The 21639-nt window shown below is 34.9% G+C and overlaps 1 protein-coding gene across 2 annotated transcripts in view; it reads left to right on the top strand.

Moving 5' to 3' along the window:
* mst (misato mitochondrial distribution and morphology regulator) overlaps positions 1 to 21639 on the top strand; it is a 211210-nt gene that overhangs the window by 129383 nt on the left and 60188 nt on the right. For both annotated transcript variants that reach the window (XM_090402942.1, XM_090402943.1), the window contains exons 9-10: positions 3790 to 3942; positions 19939 to 20070. In XM_090402942.1, the coding sequence (XP_090259068.1) occupies positions 3790 to 3942; positions 19939 to 20070 (285 nt within the window). The remainder of the gene's footprint in view (positions 1 to 3789; positions 3943 to 19938; positions 20071 to 21639) is intronic.

Below are 21639 nucleotides of genomic sequence, written 5' to 3'. Positions count from 1 at the left end.
AATTAAAGAAGCAGTGAAGAAAAAGAAGAAAACATATCAAAAGTTTCTGCAAATAAGTCAGCTTGTGCTCTTAGAGAATACAGAGACAAATGTAAGAAAGCTAAACTGTGTAAAACTAGCTAAACAAAAGTAATGGTAAAACTGGTAAGAACTTAGAAAATAAATATCAAGAAGGTGGCAAGATATTCTGAAGGTTGTTGAAGAAGCTCAGAAATGCAAGAAACAGTGTTGTAAAAGGAATTAGAGATGATAAAGGTGAGATGAAAACTGGAGAAAAAGATATCCTTGAAGTATGGAGTAATTACTTTGAAAAATTGCTAAATGAAACAAGCAGTGACAGCACAGTGGTAAAAAACACTCAACAGGCCTGCAGTTAGGAGAACATACATATTTGAAGTAGAAAAAGCCATCAGGGGCCTGAAATGTTAAAACGCAGCTGGAGTAGATGATATTCGACCAGAAATGCTAAAGTAGTATGGAGGTATAAAAGTTTTACAGTGGCTGCACTGCATAGTTCAGAAGGCCTGGACAGAGGGAGAAATTCTGGATGATTGGAGTAGAGCTCTCATGGTACCCATCTAAAAAAAGGGAAATGAAATTGAATATGAGAATTACAGAGGCATTTTTCTACTGAAATACCTCTGTAATAAATAAAAAGAGATATTTGTACTTTGAAAAATAGTTGAGAAGGTTTGTGGAAGAAAAGCTTGGTGAGGAACAAGTTGGATTCAGGCCAAATAGAGGCTGTCAGGATCAGATCTTCACTTTACGACAAATAGTTGAGAAATCATGGGAATATAAGAAAGATCTGTATTTAAGTTTTGTAGATCTGGAAAAGGTATATGACAAGGTGCCTAGAGAGAAGCTATTCAATATGTTACTGTTATATGATGTCAATGGGGTGTTATATCAAGCAGCACTTAGTCTATTTGATTGAAAGTCAGCATTTAGAATTGAAGGAAGCACAGGAAGATGGTTTAATGTGAAAGCTGGTGTCAGACAAGGATGTACATTATCTCCTCTGTTATTCATTATCTATATGGATCACATTATGAAGGAAAGTGGTATTAAACCTGATATCAAAATTGGAGATGTTGATCTCAGCTCTTTGCTTTATGCAGACAATGTTATACTTCTAAATAAATTCGCTACAAGCGTGCAAGATTCCCTGACTAATTGAATAACTGTTGTAATAGATATGGTATGAAGGTCATCAATAACAAGACTAAGACAATGAAAATATCAGAAGCATTGGAAATATCAAATGGAGAACCTATAGAACAACTGAAACATTTCAGCTACTTAGGCACGATTGTTAGTGAAAATGGTAACTTAAATATGGAAATAGACTACAGAATCAACAAAGCTGTTATGGTAGGAAGTCTACTGAATAAATTTATATGTTATAAGAGAGAAATTAGTCAAAATACTAAATTAGCTATATACAGACAGTAGTCAATTTTAACTTATGGATCTGAGAGCTGGGTCAGAAGTAAAACATTTGACCAAAGACTAGAGACCGCAGATATGAGAGTCCAGAGAAAGATTAGGGTCATGAACAGATGGCTTCAATGGCAATATCATATTATATATTTGAGGATATTAAGAAAGAACTTGACATTTTCAGCATCTAGGAATGAGTTAGCAGAGCTAATCTCAGGTGGTATGGTCACTTAAATAGAATGGGCGAGTTAAGATTAGCAAAACAAGTGTTCTTTGCCTGGTTGGCAGGAAAAGACCCAAAGGAAGACCAAGATATAGGTGGATTGATACAGTAAAAAGTGCCTTAGAAGATAGAAATATAGGTTCTGATAATGTTGGAGTCTTGACAGGTAACAGACTGATTTGGCAGAAAATTACAGATAGGAAATTAGTAATGATGTACACCTTTTGAGGGTACATGGCAAGAATTTGATGATGGGGGAAAAAAAAAACTATCTATACACGTACACACACACACACATATGCACAGGATGATCAAAATTAAAGCATATACCTGTTTAAGGCCTTGTGGAGCTCCATCCAGCAATCCAAATACTGTGAAACTTTGCAAGAGTATGTTGTGTGTCATGTGGAAGCGTTATTAAGGGGGATCCTAAAGTGAGATTGTCTTAATGTATAGGCAAACATGAGATTTTACAGCTTGTGACCGGTGTTGGAGAACTCGGGGTCATCTCTCAAAACCAAGTATGGGTGCAGTTTGGAAGCAGATGAAGTCTGAGTTCTTTTCATAATGTGTGTGTGTATGTGGAATGGGCTATCAGTGGATGCACTCCCATCTACATCATATCTTTATTAGAGAACTGAATGTTCTCTAATAGAGATATGATAGGTATTTAGGTACTGAGTAGCCTGGAGTAGCCAGTATAATAATACTAATCTGAATAACTGAAAATGATGAATAGTTGATGATTGCTAATGTTCTATGTAATAATCTAGTTATTTTAAATATGTTTAACTTTCTCTGGTGGACTAATTAAGTTTACTTAAAATTTCAAAATATTGTTATTTCCATGCTACTGTTTTTACTTTCCATACCACCATTTATAAAAGCTAGTTATTCAGGATCATGGCAGTTTTATTTATTTATTTTTAAAATTTCTTATCACTGTTATCATGTTAGCAAGGCTCATAAATTGGTAGGAAAATTAAGATTTATTATACTGGATGTATTTGTTGAGATGAAAATCCTTACCAGTCAGCTTTATATTTAGCTGCAAATTTGATACAGGCTATCTTTTTGAAAGTTATAAATTATGATTATGAGATATCAGTAAGTGATATTCATTTAATATTGCTTTGAATTAGATACTAATATAATTAATATAAGTAAGACATTGAATTACATTGAAATTAAGACATTACTTCAGATTTTGCTGTCATTAGTTATTGGAATTCAAGTACTTATTTTCATTTAAATTAAGTGGATACTGAATCCAACATTATTTCAAAGCCGAATAAGAAACTCTAAGATAGGGAATCTAATGGCATGAAACTAATAGATTCCCATTAGTTTCATGCCGAATATAGAAACTATAAAGTTTCGGCGAATCCAAGCATAAACCAACACCTGGTTCATGCTGGGGCAACTCATAGTAAAGGTGGAGTAAGCTCCGATCACTGTCCTTAGTATTTTCCCATAATGTAAAACACATCTCCTAGGAGATGTATGATGTTATACATTATGGGGGGGGGGGTCATATCATATATGTATAACATTATACATCTCCTAGGAGATGGGATTTACATTATGGGAAAATACTAAGGATTTTTCTATACTAAGGAAGTTTATAGAAATATAGAAACTATAAAGTTTCGGCGAATCCAAGCATAAACCAACACCTGGTTCATGCTGGGGAAACTCGTAGTAAAGGTGGAGTAAGCTCCGATCACTGTCCTTAGTATTTTCCCATAATGTAAAACACATCTCCTAGGAGATGTATGATGTTATACATTATGGGGGGTGGGTCATATCATATATGTATAACATTATACATCTCCTAGGAGATGGGTTTTACATTATGGGAAAATACTAAGGACAGTGAACGGAGCTTACTCCCCCTTTACTACGAGTTGCCCCAACACGAACCAGGTGTTGGCTTACGCTTGGATTCGCCAAAACTTCATAGTTTCTATATTCGGCATAAAACTATTAGATTTCCTATCATAGAGTTTTTTATTCGGCTTTGAAATAATGTTGGATTCGACTACTTATAGTTTTGCATCGCCGAAGTGAAGCCTTTTTGGCTCTTTATCTCAATAACTTATTTTCATGTTTTTTCTTTGTAGGCAAAAGCAGCAGAAGTACACCGTCTTTTTACTACTTTGCTGAGTTTTGAAAGTCTTGTCAATATTAGTACTCTCTTCTCCCCTCTATGTACCTCAGATCACCTTATATTATCACAGCAGTCTTCACTTTCATTTCCTTATTTAATGTATAAAGTAAGCAACCATTTCTCCTCCTTCCCACCTTGCATTTTTTTTGACATTTCATATATTTCTTTTATTATAATCATCTATAGTCTGATAAGTTCTACATTATATAAAAAAAAGTGAAAGTTAATATTAGCTCAGTTTATAATAATCTGAGTGAATCTCAAGGTACTCATATACCATAGTCAGTGGTGTAGCTAGAGCTTTTGCTGCCCAGGGCGGTCCTTCAGTTTGCTGCCTCTCTCAATACACACCAAAAAGTCAAAATGATGTATAGGGAAATAAATTAAAACAATTGAAATTGAAGTAAAACTTTAATTTCAACATTCTAAAATGTTATTTTTCTTGCTTTTCTGTCAGAAAAATCGTCAATCATATTGGTGAAGCCTATTTCATAACAATGTATGTAATTTTTAATCTATTTTATTTAGAAAAACTCCTCTCACAACTAGCAACACCTACAGTAATTGTGAGGAAAATTCATAGTAGTATTACAATATTTGGAAATGAGTTCTCAAGACTGTATTTTAGAATTAACTGCAAAAGTTCAAAAAGGTTCAAAGCTGCCTGGGGCAGCCCACGCCTTCCTAGCTATACCTCTGACCATAGTCAAGATGATTACCAGTAGTTTGTGTCAATCTTTGTAAAGATTGAATTAATGAAGAAACATAATTCAGTATAGAACTATATGTAAGAACAAATTTTTGATTATGTGAAATTTAAAATACTTTATGATGAGTAGTACATTTTTGGAATTTATACATAAGTCTCCAAACTTTTTTAACAAGTGGACTAAATAGGTAATATATTTTATTCTCTTGGTCCAGGTGTTAATTTAGATATTAGTTGCTAATTTGTAACTAATATCTAGTTTTATTAGTTACAAATATTATTATTAGAGTTTTATTAGAGCTAGTAACTAGCTCTAATAAAAAAAATATGAATTTAATATGTTTTAAATTTATAATGAAAATGTGAAATAGCTTATACAGAAAATGGTTTTGCATACGTATTTATAATTAGCTTTCCCAGTTATTCTGGAGTAACTGGGTCCACATGCCGACTGTTTTGAGGTGATCTCTGCTTTTGGCAAATATAAATGATAAATATTGTTTGGTTTTTCTATAACATACTGTATTCTGGCATAATAATAGACTGGATATCTGACTTTATATGCACTAATAACTGTTCATAGTGTGCTTTTTTTTTTTTTTTTTTTTAATTTTTACCCGCACGATGCATATTACTTAATTCTCCAACTATGAGAGGTTGTTTGAAAAGTTTGGTAAATTCCAATAGATGGCGATACACTTCGTTCATTTATTCATACCAGTGTCAGCATGTATCATCTTTTTCATGCCTCTGGCAAAATTTTAGCCACGTGTGAAGCATAGTTCCCTTTTTGCAAACAATTGAAATGACTGTGTTCTCATTTTTCATAAAAATTGAAAAAGCGAGTTTCGTGCAGTGATAAAACACTTTTATTTGAAGAAGTGGACAGCCACACAGATCAAAACCAAGTTAGATGCAGTTCATGGGGACTCTGCACCAGCATTAAAAACTATCTATTTTTTATCTATATTTTAAAGAATATCTGTTTTTGGATAAATGAGTTTGAACGTGTCGTTACATCGAAGATGAAGCGTGCTCCAGACACCTGACTGAGGTCACTACAAAGGAAATGATTGACAAAATCCTTGGTATTGTTATGGAAAACTGCTGAGTGAAAGTGCGTGAGATTGCTGAGATTTGAGGCATCTCAACTGAATGGGTGTATAATACCTGCACGAAAAATTGCGCATGAAAAAGTTGTGTGTGCAATGGATGCCGTGATTGTTGATTGTCAATCAAAAACACATGCGTAAAGAGATTCAACGCAGTGTTTGGCAGTGTTTAATTCCAATTTGCAGGATTTTTTGCTTTGATTTGTGACTGTAGATGAAACTTGGATCCACCACTACACTTGAGTTTAAGCAGCAGTCAGAACAGTGACAATCCCGGTGAAAGAGCACCAAAAAAAGCAAAGACCATTTTGTCAGCTGGGAAGGTGATGGCCACTGTTTTTTGGGATTCCCAAGGAATTATCATGATAGACTATTTGGAAAATGGTAAGACAATAACAGGAGTCTATTATGCGTCATTGTTGGACCATTTAAAAGAAGAACTGAAGAAAAAACGGCCAAGATTGGCACACTAAAAAGTACTCTTTCTTCGAGACAGTGCACTGTCCTACTCATCAGCCATCGCAATGGCAAAATTGCATGAATTGAGGTTCGAAGTGGTTCCACATCTACTGTATTCTCCGGACTTGGCCCCATGTGACTTCTTGTTCCCCGACTTAAAAATTTGGCTCTGTGGGAAAAAATTTCTTCAAACGAGGATGTCATCAAGGCTGTCAATGACTATTTTTGCACAATTTGACAAATCCTACTTTTTAGATGGGATGACAAAATTGGAAACTCACTGGAAAAAAATGTGTAGACCTCGATAGAGACTATGTTGAGACATAAAGTGATTTTATCTGACAAAATGTGTTTAACTTATTTTTTTACAAAACTTTTCAAACCACCTTGTACATACAGTGACATTACTACCATCACAACACGTCATCAGCAGCACCAATAGTATTTTTTCTATGTAAATGACGTATTATCCTAGCCGATTTGTCTGTGTGCAGAATGATAAACCCCTGCTACCTCTGTATGAGATTGGCTAACTCATCTTCGGTTGAAAATCCAAAATAAAAATTCCTTTCATCACGATGAAAGTCGAACTCTAGTATTTTCCAATTGAAGGGCTCAATGTCTCGTTGTTATTCCAGTTGCACTACAGAGGTGCTTAAGAGATTGGCTAACTTAATTTGAAAAATCCATAAAGATTCAATATCATCACGACGAGAATTGAACTCTGTTTTTTCACAATCCAAAAGCGCAGTGTCCCATCGTTCCTTCAACTGTGCTACTGAGATGCTTATAAACATGATTTTTATTATTGTTTTATTCATATTATATAAGTAGTTAAAATTGATGGAAGTTTTTTCACTTGGCTATGCTACCAATTATATTTGGTTTAATCCCTTATCCAAGTGTAAGCAAACAGAGTTTGTGCCTGAAGTATTTTCAGGACTGGGGCAACTCGTGGTAAAGGCAGAGTAAGTTCTGATCACTCGCCTTAGTATCTCCAATAATGCAAAGCACATCTCCTTGCTGACACCTATAATTCTATGCATTAAAACACTTACACTTGGATAAAGGATTAAACCAAATATAATTGGTAGCATAGCCATGAAAAAACTTCCATCAACTATCTCTAATCCAGAGAATTTTAATAATAAGGTGTTGACACCTTTTGGCAATGACTTCTGCATTTATTTCATCTTAGTATCATCACCTCTGGGTCTGGCTCCCAGTGATGAGACCTCATCCTTTAATGCATAGCATTATACATGTCTGCAAGGAGATGTGCTTTGCATTATGGGAGATACTAAGGCAAGTGATCATAACTTACTCTACCTTTACCATGAGTTGCCGCAGTCCTGAAAATACTTCAGGTGCAAACTCTGTTTGCTTACACTTGGATAAAGGATTAAACCAAATATAATTAGTAAGTAGTTAAAAGTATTTAGGTGAATTCCACCCACGAAAGGTTATAGACTATTGCACATTGCCATCATCATTAGGCCAAGATTAGATAATTTGGTTTGTCCAGTCTAGAGACTGTCACTTCAGGCTTACCTTCCCTCCAGGAAACAGGCAGGGCAGTTATCTCGCATCAGGCAATGAAAGCCTCTTAAAATTGTGGCTCTAAAGCCACTGGAAAAGTGATTTCAGAACTACTGAATTTTAAACATGTGGACATCCATTCTACATATAAAGCAAACCATCTCCATAAGCATTTTAATGGTAACAACAGAAGATGAAAAATCATATTTGGTTATTTCTATACTTCTGAATCCACTGATTTAAAAAAAAAAAAGAAAACCAGGTTCCTTACCATATTTTGTAGAGAATCCTCATAGAAGAACACTTGCGGTTAGGCTGATTTCTTTAAACCATAACAATATTTCCACACCATCTAATATCGCATTCTTTACATTACATTAGATCTGCCATGAACCAACTATCTAAAGTTGGTCATTCTGTCGAATGACTAGCTTTAGAATTATTAACATAAACACAGTCGATTAGGCCTTGTGGACTGTATATAAAATTAGATCTGTAAACTGCATAGTTATTTTGGAATAACACTAATATTTTCTAAAATAAAGAGCCAAAAGGCTTTACTTCGGCAATGCAAAATTATTTCAAAGCCGAATACAGAAACTATAAAAGTTTCATGCCGAATACAGTTATAAACTATAAAACTTCGGCCAAGCCTGACCAGAGAGCTTAATGTGAATATGCTCGCTGCCATACTACGGGCTGCCCCAGCCTAATGATAGGAAGCACGATCGCTAGTAAGCATCCATATATTCGCCCCCTATTGTTTGTTTGATAAGGTTTCACTAGCCTGAGAGCTGTTTTAAACTCGTTGGTTTTCATCAGAGACCAGGCAGAAACCTAAAAGAGCAAAATAACTCAGCACCAAGGAACTCGGAGCATGGGAGAGATGCACCTTCCGTAAGCAAACTTTCGGTTGTTGCATAACCTATTCACAAAAGTATTCACTAAAATAAAGAGCCGAAAGGCTTCACTTCGGCGATGCAAAATTATATAAATTAAGTGGATGTTAAATCCAGCATTATTTTAAAGCCGAATATAGAAACTATGAAAGTTTTGTGCCGAATACAGTTAAAAATTATAAAAGCTTTGGTGAAGCCTGACCAGAGAGCTTAACTGGAATATGCTCACCGCCATACTACAGGCTGCCCCAGCCCCTTTGAAATAATGTTGGATTTAATATCCACTTAATTTGTATAATTTTGCATCACCGAAGTGAAGCCTTTTGGTTCTTTATTTTTGTGAATACTTTTATGAATAGGTTATGCAACAACCGAAAGTTCTCTTACAGAAGGTGCATCTCTGCCATGCTACGAGTTCCTTGGTGCTGAGAGTTTTTGCTCTCTTAGGTTTCTGACGAAAACCAGTGAGTTGATGCAGCTGTCAGGCTAATGAAACCTTATCAAACAAAGAGTAGGAGGTGAATATACAGACGCTTACTAGCGATCATGCTTCTTATCATTTGGCTGGTTCAACCCATAGTATGGTGGCGAGCATATTCTCTTTAAGCTCTCTTTCACTTTGGTCAGGCTTTGCTGAAGCTTTTATAGTTTCTAACTGCATTCAGCATGAAACTTTTATAGTTTCTGTATTCAGCTTTGAAATAATGTTGGATTTAATATCCACTTAATTTATATAACACTAATATTTAATTTGATTACATAATTACACTAAGACTTTGGTAATCAAAAAAATGGCCGTGTTTTGTTACAGTTTGATAACAGCTAATTTTGAATAAAGGTATCTTGCAATCCCAGTGTTTTTTTTTTTCATTATGCAGCAGATATTTTTGATTTTAATTATATGCAATTTAGCTCATTTCTATATTTGAGAATCAGTAAAGCTTGGTGTCAGTAAACGGCTCGTTTGAAAATGCATATTACCGAGGCATACGAATACATAATTAAATTACTGCTGTAGCGACTTTCGCATACTATTCTTCTTTGCTTGGTATCCTCGTGTCTGAGGACTCGTGACATGCGTACTATGCTTGCCTAAAAAATTTGTACTATATTTATACTAGTCTATGAAGACTCATGATTTAGTTCAAATTTAGGATGTTTCGCACTGCATACTGTTTCATTTCTGATTTTAAAAAATATATGTACCTCACGAAGAAGATAATTAAACTGTGCTTTTTGTTCAACTTCTGCGAACAGGGCAGTGACTGAAATGTTTCAGCCCACTCAAGCTGTACACTGTACTGTTCAAAAGATTTTCGCATCAAAAGCAGTATAAAATATATCAATTTTTTTTTTTTTTTTTTCAGCGATTCAAACTGTACTCTGTCAGATTTGAGACAGTGTTGTATTTCATTTCCTAGCTACAAATTAACAGATTGCCTTGATGCTTCTGCCCCTAAGTCGTGATCCACTCGCATAACTTAAGTTGTGAGTATTTGGAATAAGTGTTTCATTCCATTACAAGAAACAAGAAATCATTTGAAATTATCTCTGCAAATAAGTTCTAGTTTTATGTTGAATGAAATTTAAGTGAAGCTTAGAAACATGATTTCATCTGGAAAGACACTGAAGACTTTAATTTGGGATCAACAATATACTGTATGTACAACAAAAGTAAAGTAACATCTTAATCTAGTCCATGTAGTGGAACTAAAAGATGTATAATACTACTGCTTCAGTGAGGAAGAGGAGAAAATGACTTAAAAAAATTGATTTGCCACCATGAAAAAAATTCATAACTCCTGCATTGTTTAATGTTGCAAGCCGAAACAGTTACTTCCTTGTCTGCAGGGAAAAGCCACAGTTCGCACAGTTCCCTAAGGATTAATACAGTATTAATCTTTAATCATCATGAAGGACGGGGGGGGGGGAGATGGTGTAAATGTTTTGTTTCCAGTTTCATACGAAAGTGGCAAATTTTTTTTAATTTATTCCCCCCCCCCCCCCCAAATCTATCTCAGATGAAATGGAATAGGGAAAAACTAGTTTAAATTTTTGAATTTGCTACAGGTTATACAAACACCTCCTGATGATTGGAGTAGAGCTTTCATATTACTCATATATAAAAAGGGAAGTAAAACTGAATGTGAGAATTACAGAGGTATTTCTCTACTGACTGTTCCTAGTAAGATTTACGCAAGTATACTTGAGAAACAGTTGAGGAGGATTGTGCAAGAGAAGTTTGATGAAGAATAAGCTGGATTCAGGCCAAATAGAGCTGTCAGGATCAGATTTTCACTTTACAACAAATAGTTGAGAAATCATGGGAATATAACTGTATTTAAGTTTTGTAGATCTGTAAAAGGCATATGACAAGGTGCCAAGAGAGAAGCTATTCAATACGTTATAGTTATATGATGTCAATGGGGTGTTATATCAAGCAGTACTTAGTCTTTATTTGATTGCAAGTCAGCATTTAGAATTGAAGGAAGCACAGGAAGATGGTTTAATGTGAAATCTGGTGTCAGACAAGGATGTACATTATCTCCTCTGTTATTCATTATCTATATTGATCACATTATGAAGGAAAGTGGTATTAAACATGATATCAAAATTGGAGATGTTAATCTCAGCTCTTTGCTTTATGCGGACAATGTTATACTTCTAAATAAATCCATTACAAGTGTGCAAGACTCCCTGACTAATTCTTGTTGTAATAGATATGGCATGAAGGTCAGCAATAATAAGACTAAGACAATGAAAATAGGCAGAAGCATTGAAAATATCAACACTGCATTGTGAATGGGGAACCATAGAACAACTGAAACATTTCATCTACTTAGGCACGATTGTTAGTGAAAATGGTAAATTAAATATGGAAATAGACAACAGAATCAACAAAGCTGGTATGGTAGGAAGTCAACTGAATAAATTTATATGGAATAAGAAAGAAATTAGCCAAAACACTAAATTAGCTGTATACAAGACAGTATTCAGGCCAATTTTAACTTATGGATCTGAGAGCTGGGTCAGAAGTAAAATACTTGACCAAAGACTAGAGATCGCAGATATGAGAGTCCTGAGAAAGATTAGAGGCATGAACAGATGGCTTCAATGGCAATATCATATTAAAAACTAGGATATTAGGAAAGAACTTGACATTGTCAGCATCCAGGAATGAGTTAGCAGAGCTAATCTCAGGTGGTATGGTCACTTAAATAGAATGGGAGAGGAAAGATTAGCAAAACAAGTGTTCTCTGCCAGGTTGGCAGGAAAAAGACATAGGTGGATTGATATGGTAAAACGTGCCTTAGAAGTAGAAATATAAGATCTGACAATGTTGGAGTCTTGACAGGTAACAGACTGATTTGGAGGAAAATTATAGATAGGAAGTTAGTAGTGATGTAAATTTTTCATGTACTGTCTTATCCTGTACACCCGTTGAGGGTACATGGCAAGAATTTGATGATGATGATGCATATAAAACTTGAATTGCTGTAGATAGAATGATCTTAATTTAAAGCGAAAGACTAGTGTTTTGTTATATAAAATACATGATTCCTAGATTGACACCTGTTAAGTTGTGTGCCATTGTGTTGTTGTACATTGAATTCAGAGATATAATTTGCTATATGACGATATTCCACTCTTGTTGGGAAAAAGCTTTGGTTGTGAAATGTGCCTTTGTAGGTTGTGAGGTTGAAGGTAAGATTAAAAACCTGCCACTTATGGGTAGCAGAGTTTTTCCTCTCAGTAGCTCAGGCTCTCCGTCCTGTAAACAAGCTAGAGAATGTACAATTAACCGATATGATACACTAGCCTCAGTTTTAGTTGCTGCAGTCTTAATTCTAGCTAAAACCAAACCAAACCAAAATTCCCACCACTGCAGAGAATTAAACAGACTGATTAAGCTTGTTTGGATTAGGCTGTGCAACCCATATATGTTTCAAGTCCAGTTTTCTGTTTGCTAAAGGAAAAACTGGAACTTCTTGAAGCAGTTATATATATCACTTCTGAAATTGATGAATTTTACAAGTAATATCATTTGGTCATCAGCATTGCTTTGATATACAGTTACTGCAAAAATTTATTGCACAAATAAAAAAAAAAAATCTCTTGTTTTGTTATGTTCAAAAAAATAATATACATCCTCAACTCTCAAACAATTCATATATATATATATATATATATATATATATACATATATATACACGAGGGTGGTCTGAAAAGTTCTCTGCCTCGACCATAGATGGCAACATTATTGGCAAGATTTTTTTTTTTCTAAGTTGGTACATTTGTCATAAGCATCCATATGAAATTGCAAGTCATTCTATCAAGTAGTTTGTTTTATACAGCTGTTTAAAGTTCAGTTGTCTGAAGCAAAAGTGTTTTCTGTATTCTTTGAAATGGATAACATTGAATATCATACGGTTATAAAATTCTTTGTAAAAGAAGGTTTAAAGCCAAAAGAAATTCATTTGTAGTTCATAAAAGTTTATGGGCACTCTTCTCCTTTGTTTTCGACAATTAAGAAATGGGCTACCGAGTTTAAATGTAGCCATACCAGCCTTGAAGATGATCCACATGAAGGACATCCAAATAGTATAATAACACCAGAAATCATTGATCAAGTGCACGATATAGTATTGGATGACCGGTGAGTCAAAGTGCGTGAAATTGCTGATACTATAAGTATTTCAAAAGAACGTGTAGGATATATTTTGCATGAAGAATTGCAAATGAAAAGCTTTGTGCAAGATGGGTGCCACGCTTGCTCACAGCATATCAAAAATGCGCTTGCATGAAAATCTCTGAACAGTGCTTGGAGCATTTTAACAAGAATAAAACTGATTTTGTGCATCTATTTATTACTGTGGATGAGACTTTGATTCACCATTACACACCAGAATCCAAACAACAGTTAAAAGTTGGTTGTTCAGTGCCAAAGAAGACAAAGTTGGTTCCATCAGCAGGAAAGGTCATAGCATCGTTGTTTTGTGATGCTAAAAGCATTTTGATTATTAATTATCTTGAAAAGGGTAAAACAATAACTGGGGAATATTAGTCTGATCTTTTAACCAGACTAAACGAAAAAATTTGTGAGAAAAGACCCGGTTTACAAAAGAAAAAAATCATCTTTCATCAGAACAATGCACCTGCCCACAAAGATGTTTTGGCAATGGGAAAATTAAGGGATCTGCTCCATGAATTGTTGGAACATCCACTCTGTTCCCCAGATTTGGCTCCCTCTGACTTCTATATCTTACCAAAACTAAAACTTTTTCTCGCTGGTCGGCGTTTTTCTTCGAATCAAGAGGTGATTGCAGCTGTAGAGGGGTATTTTGCAGATCTTACTGAGAACCACTACAGGGATGGGATAATGGTGCTGGAGCATCGCTGGAATAAATGTATTAGTCTAAAGGGAGATTATGTTTACAAATAAAAATAATTTAGAAATTATAAATTTGTTTTTTCATTGTTAGCCGAGAAATTTTCAGACCACTCTCGTGTGTTGTGTGTGTGTGTGTGTGTGTGTGTGTTATAGTAATGCTATGATGCTCTTTGTTTGGAAAAAAAAAACTTGGAAATGTCGAGAGGTTTCCTCCTTGGAATTTGGCATTTTTTGGTGTGAAACAGGTTCTGAGAAGGAACCTGTTGAACACTGTTGAAGAACCTGAAGAACACTGTTGAAAGATTGCATCAAAGAGTTGCAAGGATGATATCTAGATTGTAGAATGCAGATTACAAGGATGGGTTGAAGGTATATGGACTGCAGATCCTGGTAAAGAGGGATGATATGATAGAGGTGTATAAATTTCTGGATGTCTGATGAAATTTGTTATGTGGTAGGTGGGGAGAGGAGACAGGTGGCATCCATGAAAGTTAAGTTTTTGTTCAGTAAAGAATGTGGTAGGTGCTAGATATTTCTCTGACAGAGCAGTGAGCAAATGGAACAATTTACACGTTGAAGTTATTAGTACATTAAATGTGAATTAGTAAGACAAGATATTGTAACGAAAGCTGTCTGCTGCGTTATTGTAATATCTTCTTCTATTCTTGATTACTAATTAGCACGCTTTTCCTCTTGTAACCTTTCTCACTTAATCTTCTGCATATTATGTTTATCCACCTTCCTTATTTACTAGTCGTATGCCTATGAACACTGTAAAATTTATTTGTTAGACTCCGCCATCAAATATATCAATATTCAGCATAAGACTCAATAAAACGTCTGGTAGATCTCTCTCTCTCTTACTAGCATAAATTCCTTCAACAAAGTTTACATAAACAGTCGTGGTTCTTAAGTAATTAAACTGCGCTTTTAATGCCTTAGTTGTTTCCCTCTCACAAGTCCGATTATTTTTAGAAACAGTGTATTGTAAAATAAAGGATCAGGCAGCACTCTTTTAACAAATAATTAAAACACATTTATTTACATTAATATGAAATATACATGAAACAAACGACATGGAGATTGCTTTCTCTACCCATCTATAAAAATCTTTAGCATAAAATTAGAACCCTTTTACTTCAACACTAAATAATCTCTAACTCCAAAACAACTTCTAACAATTGACTCTCTTATGGACACTTCTTATTACTGTTACACTAATTCTTAACAGTCCATATATAACATATCTCGTAGATTATAAGAGAAAATGCACAAAAGATGAAACTTACAGAGGCTATATATCGCATATTCAGTCAAGAGTCTTGCACTAAAGTTTTTTTGGCATTTCTTTCATCTTGAGTTTTAGGCTTCCTTCAGGAGTGTCTTGCTTCATTTGTATCACGTAGGGATATTGGCGGGCTTTTGGACTGCAATCTGCGGTACTCGAATAGCACATGCAAGAGGTTTCAGCATACGGCCAAATTCTCCTCTGGATCCTACTTCGGGAACTTCTGCTTTTAACTGTCGATGACCGTAACTGCCACCGACTGGCTCTGGCTCTCTTCGGTAACAGCCTTTCACCTTGCTCTCTCTCGCAAGGTGAAAGGCTGTTACCGAAGCTTAGTAACTGGGGCCTTGCCTCTCCTCTTTTCTCTGTCACTGACTGCTCTGGTTCTGACTCTCCTCTGCTGTGGTTCCGACTGCCTCTCCCCTTTCTCTGCTGGAGACTGCCTCTTGATGTTCGGCTCAGTCCTCTTTTATTTTCACCTTCTCAACACCTTGCACCAAGGGTTGTAAACCCCTAAGAATTCAGCATGACCCTTTCATCTTCTTTTAAGTTCGACTCGCTCTTTGTTCTCCTCCGTGCACTCTTTTGATCGTATTTTGCCGGGCAGCAGAAACGTCTCTAAAACTAGTGGACCTCTTTGATATTTTCCTTGTCTTGTTGGGCAGCGGAAACTTCTCTAAACCTAGCGGCACTGTTAGATACTAACTTTAAAGGTGTTATGCACAGAGCTCACAAACAACTTTCTCATGCACATAACTGTAAACAACTTTCTTGTGTTCTTACACATAGCTATATACAAAGTTCCGATGGCAAAGCATTGCCTTTGTTTTTGACATTAAAACAGTAAATACAGTCACTTCCCATAGGGTTAACTGCATTAATATTTAGAAAAATATACATAGAAACAAACAAGGTTATTTACAGTTCTCATGAGACTTGACCTCTGTAAAATCGAGGTAAAGCACTTTGGTATTTTTAAGCTACATCGAATTTTACAATATGACAGCATGTGTTGATGATGTATGGTCTCTCATGATGAGTCCTTGAATTTCTGGATGCTTAGATAATAACAACGTACTAGATTCGATTAAAGAGAGAAAGGGGGGGGGTAACAAAATTGTCTGAAAGTACCGAATAGAACATGTTTTGCTTAATATAGCCTTGAGTTTTTTCCTGAAAAATTTGCAAAAAGTTGTCTTTAATTTAAAAATTTTGGATATGCAAGTGATATTTCAGCTCATTAGTTCTTCTGCATAAACTAACATATCACTAGTGCATTCTGATGAATAACCAATGTGCCATCACACATTAGTTGTTCTCCATCAGCTTGTCAGTAAATTGAAACCACATGATAACTATAGTTCACGTATTTTATTTACTTTGGTTTGTTTCTTTCACTGCTTAGAACCTTCAATCCTTGAGCATTTGTTTTCAGTATATCAAGAACCTATCTTATCACTAAACAGTGTGTTGAATTCAAAAATACTCATATTCTTATTCTCATATTCTGTTCTTTGATAAATATTCATATTTATCAAAGAACAGAAGAATGTTATAACAGACATTATGCTGAAAGTTTTGAATAAAACTACTCCACAAGTGTGAACAAGTCATAATTGCAAGCATAATATGGATGTAAGAAGATTATCATCATCATCAAATTCCTGATATGTAACCTCAGGAGGTGTATAGGATAATTATGATAGTACTACATGAAAATGTTACACCATTGCTAACTTCTGATCGACAATTTTCCTCCAACGTGTGGAAAGGCTTATGTGCTCGTCATTCATGTTGATTAATTTTAACAGTATAGATGAGAACGCAGACTGATAAGAAAATAACTATTTATTGACTCATTGCTGATATTCTATCCAGCATCTTCAGAGCACAAAAACAGTTTGTCACAGTATGTGAGACAACCACAATCCAGTATAACAGGGGACTAGTTTGAACAATTGTAACATACAACACAAAGACTGAAGTCCTAATTAGGTGCCATCTATGTTGGGGGGGGGGGGGAAACCAGAGAGAGTGAAAGCAGGTATTAATTTGGTCTTAAGATGACTGTCTCCCAAATCTTTGGTAAATTTATACAGCTATACAGCAATGAGGCAAAGGCTTTTGTTGATTCCAGGAACAACTTCTCTGACTTATAAAAGCTTTTGCACAGCACTTTTGTTTTTTTTCCAATTGATCCTGTGCCTCATTGCTGATTGAGATCTAAATGATCTAAATGATTGATACTCTGCATGGGTATCTAAATCGTGGTCTGCTAGATCTGACTTTTGATAGTGCAGGATGTATTTTTTATGTTCACTGAGGCAGATGGCCACAGCTCTTCCTGTCTGTCCGTAGTAAGCTCGATCACACAAACAGGGCACCTCAGAGACTCCTGGATGTGATAAAGGAGAAATTCTGTCCTTGGGTGAACAGACGAGAGTTGCCAATTTCATATACAGTTTGAATATGGTGTGTAGTTAATGTTTACAAGTAATATTATAAACATCAACAGTTTTGTAGTCTTTGGTGATAGACAGTGGGGACAGGATTTCTGGGGAGCATTTAGTATTTTGTCTATCTTATGGGGATTTTAGCCATTGGCCAAGAAGGTAAGTGAGTGAGTTCAGCAGTGAGAGCAATGTCATCAGAACAAATCGCTCTAGCTCTGTGGGTTAGTGTTTTTAGGATACCCTATTGTTGAGATGGGTAAATGGTGTGATTCTTTGTGTAAATCTCCCTGTATGTGTGGATTTTTTATAAACCAAGATAAGGAACCATCTGGAAGATGTGTGATTAGTGTATCCAGGAAGGGTACACAGTCATTAGTTTCCAGTTCCATTGTAAAGTGGATTATTGGATGTTGGCTATTTAAATGTGCTAAGAATATATCCAATGTGTCTGGGCCATGAGGCCAAATAGCAAGCACATCATCAACATAGCATAGCCAAAGCCTTGATTTGAACCTGGAAGTGTTGATAGCTGGCTTTTCCAAGTGTTCTATGTAGAAGTCCACTAAAAGGAGAGAAAGGGGGGGGGGAAGCCCATTGCTGTTCCATCTAATTGTTTGTATATTTTCTCTTTACATGTAAAATAACCTGCCTGTACTGTGAATTTAAATAGTTGAAATATATCAGGGGAAAGTGTGACTTTTGTAAATCAAGGGTTTCAATTAACAGTACATTTGTGAACAGTGAGATGATATCAAAACTCACCATTATGTCTGAACGTTTTAAGGTATGGTTTTCTAAAATACTTTTTAGGTGGGTAGAATTTTTAACAAAAGAGGGAGAATTGTTTATGAGAGTGGCTAGTAGCTTGGTTAATGTCTAGCAAGTTTATACGTGGGACTGTTTATACTATCCACAATAGTCCATAAGGGTGTACCTTGTTTTTGAATTTTTGGTGCTCCATATATCCTGGGTGTTTTAACATGAGAGGGCTTGAGTTTGTTAACTGTTTCTTTAGACCAGAAAGTGACTCTTTAATAATTTGCTTACCTTATTCTTTTGTGAGTTGGTGGGATCCAGATCTGTAATTTGATATGTTGACTGATCTTGATGCTTCTTATGCTGATAGTACCAGTCTTCAACTCTGCTGCTGTTGAGTTGGGATGTGTTCTGGGATTTTTTCTAGTAGCTGTTTTTCCACTGTTCACACTGGTTCTTTGACCAAAACAACAGGGGTCTTGTTTAACCCTGCAGTGCCGCAGCTGGCATGAAATTCTGTCATGTTGTACCATCATTTCACACTGTGGTTTAAGCCAATTGCAATACTGTTTGGTCAGCTAAATCTCAGGGTGCACCACAAGAAGGTGAGGATTGGATATTAGGTCAGAAGTCCTGCTCAGATCTGTGCATTACTTAAAAGGCTACTTGGAGGTCTCTTCTCACTTATACAGCTTTGACCCTTAAGCACCCTGCAAAAAGATGTAAATAGTTCAAACCCCTGCATAATATTTTCTTATTCACTTTAATTTGTTGGAATTGACATAGTATAATGTTCATGGAAAAGACCTAGGTAAATGTCACTAATTTTGACCAGATTAAAATTCTTGAGGCATTAAATAATTTTAATCTGAGGCATCCTCCTCCTCTTAGCCAGTGACGCATTCTCATGCATCACTAGCTGAGGGGAGAATACATCAGAGTTCGAGACCTTTGGGGTTATGAGGTTAAGTAGCCTTAAGTTTCAGAAATGGATTTCTTGTTTCCTGAAAGAAGGAAAAGTTTTCATCCAACTTGTAGCTTCCTCTGTACCACCCTCTTAATGCTCATTGGTATTTCTTCAAAGAGTGGTATAAAACCTCTCTTCATTTGAAATTTGTTTTTATGAGGCTCCCATCCTGTTTAATTATTTTGCTTATGGAAGTGTTTTTTTTTATCATATTATTTGCAGGTAGTGCAGAACAGGCATTTTAACAGTGAGGCTTCTCCATACGAGAATGTTGAAACAGTGGAAAAACTCAGGATAGGTGAAATTTTCCCTTTTGGGGGAAATAAGTAATCCATCCCTCATTTCTAGAACATAAAGTTCATGCCCTACAAGATTTTCTGCTTATTTTTTTTTTCTTGGAATTCTGTGTAGTAAAACTATAGTATTTGAAAAAAAATTTCAAATATGCATAGATGATGTTCACTTATGTTTATATATTTTTTTCCTTCTCTCTCTTTAACTGTTATATTAATATTTTTATATTAATAGGCTGATTTACCTTACCATACAAGTGCAATCTTGGCAGCTGTCCTGGAAACTTTAACAATTCCAACACGACTTAAGAGTGGCTCAATACATATGGTTGAACTAACAGAAAATTTGGCAGCTTTAGGAAGAAAGGTGATTTTTTACCTGAGTATTTGAATATGAAGTAGTTGTGATTTTTTTTTTTTAAATGCATATCAGAATCCATTTGTATTTGTTAAAAAAACATGAATCTGCTATAAAATTGAAATCAAATTTTCTCTCCCATCCCTTCCTCAAAATAGAATTACCTATTAAATATGTGTATTGTACAGATTTTGTATAGAGCCAGTATTTTAAACATAAACATTACAAAAACTTTATTTTTAGCTATTTATATTCAAACAAAAATGTTTATTACTAAGGCTAACAAAGGAAGAATGACTGTTCAAAAATTCCTTGGTGTTTCATAGAAAATGTCTCTCTTATTACAAAGATAAAGCCACTTATAAATTGCTTTCTGCTAATCCTACCAAACACAGGTAAAAAGCTACATGAAATTTTCAACAGTGTCAATGTTGGAATAAAACTTCCTTTTCTTGGCTTCACGCTTTTCACAAATAACCAAGAATTTATAGATTGTCTGAAATACATGAAACTCGTACTTCTTTACCCCTGATTATTTTATCAATGTGCCAATAATTATAATCACCATATACTCATCTATATGTAGGAGCATATCCTTCATATATCATATCACAGGAGCATATCCTTCATATATTACAAACACTTCAGATTTTATTTCCAAATTAAACATATAAAACCAAAAACAATGTAATGGCACATTTTGATCACCATTATAAGGTAATCTTAAACAATTAAAACTGAAATTTTCTCTGGATATTATTAAAATTATAGTTTGTCATAAATTCAGGTTCTTTCACATATAGAGGAAAGTTTAATTAGCTAGTTGAAGTTAGACTATTTCACATAAGTTATTATGTTAATAGCTAATCTCTTTACATGACTCATCTTGAACAATTTAAAAAAATATTTCCTCAACCTGTATTTGGTATAATTTCACTGATGTCGTAAAGTTGTACAAATTCATTGAAACATTTTTGCATAATTTGTCTACCAACAGTAAAAGTTGTCCATAGAATTCTTGGACAAGAATAAGAAAAATATATTAAGTATAATGCTGATACATTTCTAAGTTGTCTTGTCAGAACAGTATTCTGTTGTAAAGAGAATGAAGCAGTAGTTCTTGTTGATTCACTTTCCAATGGAATATTGTTCTTACAGGATAGCTTAAAACTGTATCAGTTTAATATTTATATAATTTTTTTCTTATCTACAAATTAGAATTTACATTCTAATTTGTAGATTCACTATTGATAGAAAACTAGCAAGGCTGTTGAGCCTAACCATCCTTCACAATATGAGTAGTCAATGATGATAAGCTACATTTTGTAGCAAGAATGAGAATTAACAGTGTACTTACTTTATCTCTTTACATTATTAGAACTAAAAATACTTTTAGACATTTACTGCAAATTATATTATATAGGCATCAAATAAAAGAGAAGCCTCCTCTGAATTGTACCACTGATAAACATTGATTTTTCTCTGATATTGCTAAAATGCCCTTTGCTGTTCATGTTATTTAATGTCAGGACATCATTCACACATTCACAGTGATTGAAAGTACAGAATATGCTATGC

The sequence above is a fragment of the Typopeltis vanoorti genome, chromosome 13 (assembly GCF_054136105.1).
Source record: "Typopeltis vanoorti isolate ZY-2024b chromosome 13, IOZ_Tvanoo_1.0, whole genome shotgun sequence".
Taxonomy (NCBI): Eukaryota; Metazoa; Arthropoda; class Arachnida; order Uropygi; family Thelyphonidae; genus Typopeltis; species Typopeltis vanoorti.
Note: the sequence above shows the minus strand (reverse complement) of the source record. Positions and strands in the feature narration are given on the sequence as shown.